The sequence below is a fragment of the Arachis duranensis genome, chromosome 5, assembly GCF_000817695.3.
Source record: "Arachis duranensis cultivar V14167 chromosome 5, aradu.V14167.gnm2.J7QH, whole genome shotgun sequence".
NCBI lineage: Eukaryota > Viridiplantae > Streptophyta > Magnoliopsida > Fabales > Fabaceae > Arachis > Arachis duranensis.
This window is the reverse complement of record NC_029776.3, coordinates 14,424,868-14,432,450: the sequence shown is the minus strand read 5'-3', so window position 1 is coordinate 14,432,450 and position 7,583 is coordinate 14,424,868. Positions and strand designations below refer to the sequence as shown.

At 32.8% G+C, this 7,583-nt stretch overlaps 2 protein-coding genes across 2 annotated transcripts; one reads left to right on the top strand and one right to left on the bottom strand.

The window, feature by feature from the left end:
- The first annotated feature begins 1,348 nt into the window (after positions 1-1,348).
- LOC107488271 (brassinosteroid-responsive RING protein 1-like) lies at positions 1,349-2,692 on the top strand. Its single transcript, XM_016108993.3, has one exon. The coding sequence runs from the start codon at positions 1,471-1,473 to the stop codon at positions 1,933-1,935; it is 465 nt and encodes a 154-aa protein (XP_015964479.1). The 5' UTR covers positions 1,349-1,470; the 3' UTR covers positions 1,936-2,692.
- An 826-nt stretch (positions 2,693-3,518) lies between these two features.
- LOC107488270 (uncharacterized) lies at positions 3,519-6,802 on the bottom strand. The gene is made up of 8 exons (XM_016108992.3): positions 6,373-6,802; positions 6,263-6,284; positions 5,268-5,324; positions 5,100-5,181; positions 4,399-4,494; positions 4,181-4,305; positions 4,058-4,076; positions 3,519-3,972 (listed from the first exon to the last, which is right to left on the bottom strand). The coding sequence occupies exons 1-8, from the start codon at positions 6,470-6,472 to the stop codon at positions 3,730-3,732; spliced, it is 744 nt and encodes a 247-aa protein (XP_015964478.1). The 5' UTR covers positions 6,473-6,802; the 3' UTR covers positions 3,519-3,729.
- Positions 6,803-7,583: the final 781 nt, after the last annotated feature.

The window sequence follows — 7,583 nt, the reverse complement described above, 5'->3', positions numbered from 1 at the left end:
TAAAAAAAATAATATGAAAAAAAAAGTTGAAATAATAACTATTTCAAAAAAATATAGAATCTCCTCTTTGATAATTTGAGTACGTAGGAAATAAGAATAACTAAACATCCAAAGAGAAAACTAAACCAAATAAAAAATAGATTAGTAGTTAAAAATAAAAATTAAAAAAATTACATAAAAAAATTAAGCAAGATCTTTTTATGAACAACTTTAATTTTATTATTGTTGTTTATAATACTGATAATCTACCAAAAGTCAGGCACAATCTGTGAGCTTAAAGAACCAATTAACCTCATTTACCAAACATAGACAAGTACTATTGAAGCGGTAAGACATAGGTCTCAATACCAGACGGCGGATTTGGCAATTAAAATATGTATTTATTATTGCAAGCCAAAACCCATGAATAAGACGGCAGTTATAGGCGACATAAATCACATTCTCAATGCTTTTCAAAGTCAATGCTAGCAAATATATAGTGTAGTATAGCATAAAGGAATCATTAATAGTTATCTATCTATCTATATTAGATAATTTTGGAACTAATAAGTGATATTATGTGGTGCTCTAAAAAAAGCAAATTTAAGAAAGAAAAGAAAACGTGTCCAATATATTCCATGAGGATTTTGAATTATTAATTGCCTCCATAAAATCAAAGGAAAACCCATTATTGGGAATTCCACATGAAATCACACTGCCTTTGAATATATCTATATATCATTATTGTTAGACCACATTGGCTGGTGGAATTGGATAACTGTAAATTAAATATATTTAGTCTATCGGAAAAAAATTAATTGGAACTGGATAACTGTAAACTAAATGTATTTAGTCTATAGGAAAAAAATTGATAAATTAATTAAACACTTGTTTGAGTGAATTTTTCAAAAAAAAAAATCGAGTTTTTTTAAGAGATTTTTAGAAAAGTAAAAAATTTAATATTTAGATTTTTGTATAAAAATATTTTTTATTTATTAATTATATTTAGGTATGTTAAAATATTTTTTTAAAGTAAAAAATATAAATTGTAGTTTATCAAAAAATATTTTTAAAATTTTTTAAAGCTTTTATTTTTATTATTAAAAATTTACTAAACACTACAAAAAAAAAGATATGATTTTTTTTAACCATTTAATGATAACTAAACAGACTCTAAATTAGTCTTTCTTTTTGTAATAGATCGATTAAGAATAAAAAAAAATAATCTTATTATGATTGATTGATTTTTGTGTGTACAAAATAATTTGTTATTTTATATATAAATATAATTACTTTACTATGTAGGGTTCAATTTCTATTAAACCTCGAAATATTTTGGGTTGAAGAATAAAAGTTGTCCGAAGCTTGATCTATATTTAAACTGACCTCCCTCCCATAACCATAAGCATAAGCATAACCGCTTAATCACTTGCTATCTCTCAGCATTATTGTGTGAAGGGCTCATTCAGTAGATCCGGTGGTATAGCAAGCATGGGATTTCCGGTGGGATACACAGAGCTTCTCTTACCCAAGCTCTTCCTCCAAATACTCTCCCTCCTCTCTTTCCTCAGAAAACTCATCTCCGCTCTCTTCCATTACCTCGGCCTCCAACACTTCTTGGAACCCGATACCATCAACCACCACCCTCTCCACCCCCAATTCCAGTCCGTCTCCGCACTCCTCATCAGGGAAATCCTGCCGGTGGTCAGGTTTCAGGAGGTGGCGGACCCGGCGGAGGAGAGCTGCGCGGTGTGCTTGTACGAGTTCCAAGGGGACGACGAGATCCGACGCCTCAGAAACTGCCGGCACATATTCCACCGGAGATGCCTTGACCGTTGGATGGGGTACGAACAGAGGACGTGCCCGTTGTGCCGGACACCGCTCATACCGTACGATATGCAAGCTTGCTTCAATCAGAGCCTCTGGGATGCTTCTGCCATCCCTGAATTCTCCTAGCTCTTCTTCTTCTTCTTCTTCCTAACACTAATTACACTGAGCACTGCAAACACCTTTTCCTTCTTTTTTTTTTTGTTTTTTTTTGTTTTTGTTTTTGTGCGTCAATCAAAAAGCTAAGGATCTAGATTCAGGGAAAGGATAGCTAGGAAGATGTTTTTGTTTACATGCTTGTTGTGTATGCTTGTATATATACAGCATTTCAAACAAAAATGAAAAAGAGAAAAAAAAAAGCATCAGACTGTGCTTATATATCTATGTTTTTTCGTCTTTTTATTATTATCTCTTGACAACCGGGATTTGGTTATTACTTATTAGTCTTCGAGTTTTTGAGTTCGGATATCAGGTTTGTAGCTTTTATTTGTTACTTTCAATAAGTTTTAAGAACGTACATAATGCAACTAATTATGAACGGGGGATTGTGGGAGTGTCAGATTTGTAGATTGGTGCGTTTGAATGAGGTAACTGTGTTTGCAATATGGGACTTACTATGATTTGGATTGATTGGTGATTCCAAATGGATGATTTATTGATGGCACATTCGACAAATTTGGAGTCACGGGAAAATTGAAGAAAGCAATGGCAACCTCTGTATATCATTTGTATGGAGTGGAATAGTAGTCGTAAAGATGGAGTAGAATATTTGGAATGCTTATGGTATTCATATTGGTGCTTCACTTGGTGGGAATAACAAAAGCATAGAGCCTAGAGCTGACTGCAACTGCAACCGAAAAAACTTCTCCACCATCTTGCCAGGGAACAAGAAGCTAGTATTGCCTCCTTATTCCTTTTTCTTAATACTTATTACAACAGATTATACTTAATTCGTAGCGTCAAATGACAGGATAAATTATTATTTTTACAATAAGTTATGTTTAGGAGAATTGAGTGTAAAACCATCCTCTTGAGGGTTATTACTTATTAGACTGACACATTCCTCCTAAGGACATGCGGAGTTTCTCTCTTATTATGCATTTGACACTCGAGACGTTAAATTGTGAACGACAAAAGCCTGGGGGTGTTGGTATTTAGCATATTACAATTTTACTAGATTCCCCCGCCCTGCCAATAAGATTGGACTAGGGCCAACTGGGAACTCAATTTCAGCCTGTGGGTAATGCTCTGACCTTAACTATAGAGTTTCTAAATTAAGAGTAAAAGTGATAAATCTATGAAGATTTACACTTCAGACAGTGAGACAGATTAGTCTTTAAAAAAAATATATCAATAAATTTTTTTATAATAATAAACATAAATACATTATCTTTAAATTAATTTATAATTAAGATAAAAAAATTTAATTTAAACTAATTTGTTGACATTTATTATCATAGAAAATATTGATATTTTTTTTAAAAAAAATTGATTTATCTGAAGTATAAATTTTCAAAAATTTATTTGTCACTTTACTATTAAAATAATTAGATTAGAGGTGTAGATTTAGAATTAATACCGTAGACCCAGGAAAAAAACTTATATACTCTATTGTAAGTCAAAACTTGTATCTGACAATCTGACTGGACATGCATTTTTATTTAATGAAATTTCCTTGAACAAAAAAAAGAAAATATTAAGAGCACACAACATTGTACACGAGCTCAGAGTTTATAATAATAAAAAACAAAACAAAGTATACACAAATTGACGGGAAATCCAGAATAAAAAAAATGACGCCAAATTATCGAGAATTCACAGTACCATTGTCTCATATCAGAAGTTTAATGAAAAATTTGTAGGGTAGAATCAACATAATAATAACAGTAGCTTCTATATAATGTCCATAACTGTGTACGCGTATCACCTAGGATAACCAGGAGGAGGATATGCTTGTGGAGCAGGAGGATATGCTTGTGGAGGTGGAGGATAGGTTGTTGCAGGGTAGCCAGGTTGTGGATAACCATAGGGTTGTTGTGGTGCATAACCAACAGAAGGAGGGACTTGCTGCTCAATGCGTGACATCTGCTGAGCCGGGGGAACAGCCATCGCGGGTTGGGGTCCAAACTTGCCATCACGCTTATCCATTTCAATCTTGTGCTGAGTCTGCAATTAAAATTCATTATTATCTGTGATGAACTGTAAACACTTGTGCAACATAATGATAGACTATCTGAATTTACAAACTTACCTGCATGCAAGCACACACCCTACAAAATAAAATGAAATGAAACAAATTTAGTACAATGCCTTATTAATTTCATATTCAGCTAAAGTGCACAGTTAAATTATGACAGAAATGAAGAAGCCTTACGTGCAGTACACATATTCAGCTAAACAAGATAGCAACTGAGAAGCCTCATTAATTTCATCACTTCCCACGATTAAGGCAACAATAGAAAATATGCATGCAATTTGCTGAAGGCAAAACATAAAGCCCTGAACAGAAGAAATAAATGATCTTATATAAGAATATCATAGAAAATAAATAAAATTTTGAGCACACGTGTTTGAGACTGGGAGAGGGCATACAATAATGCAATTATCACATTGTGTAGTTTGAATATTAAATTCATCTTGCAACAAAAATCGAGTAGAGGCCACCGAGTTGCCAAAGCAGAGGAAAACCTGAGAAAGCAGACGAGTAGTAAGAGCAAGGGAAAAATAATATATAAAATAAACAAAAACAAACAAACGCAGACATCCACTAAAGTGACTTCCCTTAATGATCTATTAGAGCTGGTATGGAGGGGACTTCCCTTAAGTTGTAAAGTTTTAAAAAAGAAATGCAAATACGGCAAGGCAAAACTGATTCACTAATCAATGTCAAGATCATATAAATCTATACTCTATAGTACCAATTACCTAGGCTGTCATTTTATCTTTACCTACTTTAGGTTGGAAACAGGTGAATTCGGCACCTAAATTGAGCTACAGTTCTTGTCCAAAAAAAAAATCAAATAACTTAAGGGATTATCAAACTATAAAAGGAGGCATGATTCCGAAACATTTTAACTATGACAAAAACATTTTCCAAATCAGATGATGGGAAAGCCAACAATTTGGAGATAGGTCTAAAGAAGAATGGAAAGTGGAAACATCAGAATTCCTAATACCATCCTAAATCGGCCTAGTAAAGGCATCACAGCAAAACCCCAAGCCCACTCAAGGGGAGGCATATTTGGAAATAATTTTGAAAAAAAGGAAGCAAAACATGTAAAAGAAAGTTTTACCTCTGTACAAAGGCAGAATTCAGGGCATCGGCTTTCTCCACACCGACCACTGCAGGGCATGTAACCAGCACAACATGTGTATCTGGAACAAACAAGATAAAACCACGTTACAGCAACAAACTACAGGGCTACATTTTAAGACTCACAAGAACTTACACTATGAATTACCTTGACATATCATTGTAAAGAGCTCTTTTGCGGAGCAGATATGATACGCATGGAGCACTATAATGAGACAGCAGAAAATTCGCTCATTAAATAATTACATTTATGCCTCCAAATGTAGGGGTTAAAATTAAAATCCAGCTGAAATAACTGAGATAAGTTTTAAGACAAAAAAGGGTGAAATTGAAAGGTCACTGCTAAATGAGAGTAAATATTAAGCAGCAATTACTGAGATGGGTGATGCACTCAAAGCAGGAGTTAGGCTGAACACCTACATGATAAACTACTCTCATATGAATCCTGAGGATGCCTCTACAACAATCATATTGACACTAGCCAGTAGGGTGCCCAATTTTTGTTCTAGTCTTAACCTTTGCATCACATACATTGGTTCTATGCTCAATTGTTCTGGTCCCCATTTAAGGTTGTGAATTATGTTTCAAATTCCAATCAAATACAGGACAAATAATTCAAAAAGAAGAGGACACTTGATTTAAGAAAAGTCATATATTCCCTTCCTTATGATGAAGGAGACACCTATCTTCTTCATGGTAGTCTTTTCTTCTTGTTATATGTGAATACATCGTTATCAACCACTTTCTACCGGACAGAGACAAAGCACCATGAAAAGAGCAGGAGATCACAGTATCCAACTTTCCATGGCATTACAGATAACTTTTCCAATATTAAATCCGGTCCTTAAGACCTACTTTTCTACTTTGGGGGACAGATTCCCGTTGGTGATACAAGGGATAACATACGGGGATAGGATACTTATGCTATAATATTAAAAATAAGGTATAGCCTAGGAAAAGATACGTTGGTTGCCATTCTCTAATATACTAAGAAGTTGAAGCAGCGATTAATTTTGTTCAAAGTACTTGGAATTGAACCCTAATTCCATTAATAGTGGTGAAAATATAATAAGCAGAGAGAGAAAAGGACAGGTAATAAAGTAATATAGTCAATAGAAGTCAAGGGGTGATTGAAGGACTTACCACCAGAGAGCGAAGCAGCAATCTGGAAATTATTGGAAAAAATGAATGAATTGGTGAGTGATGATGCAAATGCTAAGTGAGAGAGAGAGAGAGTGAGTTAGAGAAGTTACAAGGGGCATCGGCCTGAATGGTGGACATGAGATCGGTGTGCCAGAAATTGCGGTAATTCTGGCGGAGCTGCATCTTCTCAAGTTTCTGTTGAGAACCCATTCTTCCAATGCTTCTGCTTTCTTGTTCAACTCAGCTCAAATCGGAGGATCAAAATTCAAAACCCTAAGAAGAGAAGAAGAATAACGGTAGATCGGGATAATCTTGGAAGCAGTGTCCAATGCGGGTGTGGAATATATGGGTAGCGATTACTAAATAGTAATGGACAAAACGGCCAATTGAACAATTGCAGTGAGAAAGGGAGTGGGGTTCCAATCGAAGGAAGGGGGAGATGAGAGACGACTTTGAAGTTTCAACGTTGAACAGATCGAGACCAGATGACGCCTCCTTATTTTATGCTTTTGCACAATTCTTGAATTATATCTTAAGTTTTTAGGTACGTCTTTATGGTTTAGAAGATAGTATATTTGTGGTCTTTTATTGGAATTCGATGTAAAAATTATGAATATGATCGCAGATTGGATCCAAATCTTAAAAATGTGGATATTAAATTTAATCCAATCATTTTAGTGAATCAAATTGAGATTTTAGTCATTTAATTTGATCTGATTTATGTATAATTTTATATTTAGGTATAGTAAAAAAATAATAAGTAGTCACTTATTTACTTAAATAAATATTAAATTTAAATTTTATTTTGTGTATATAATAATTTTTAGTCAGTCAAAAATATCTTAAACAATAATAAAATATAATAAAAAATAATCATTAAAAGAGAAAAAATTAAACCAACTTAAATTAATTTAATAATTAATTCATTAATTTGTTTAAATAAATATTAAAAATTATTCTTGATTTGTCAAATTAAAAAATATTATAAACAATAAAAAAAATTATTAAATTACAAAAATAAAAAAATTAGTTATTATTAAATTTATAATTTTTATTATAAAAATATTGCTTAATATTTTTTTATTTAATACTTTTATTTGAGCGAAATATATGTATATAGATTTTATATAAAAATATTCTAACATTCTTCTTGACCTTTAATATCGTCTAATGGGTAAAGAAATTTACAACTAAACACCAGTAAACTAATAGAAAATGTCAATGAATCGGCGAGCCGGCGAGGAAAAGAGATGTTTTAACTTTTAAGGGTTAATTATTAATTTATTATTTAAAAGATTCTGCGATTTATAAGAAGGTTTTT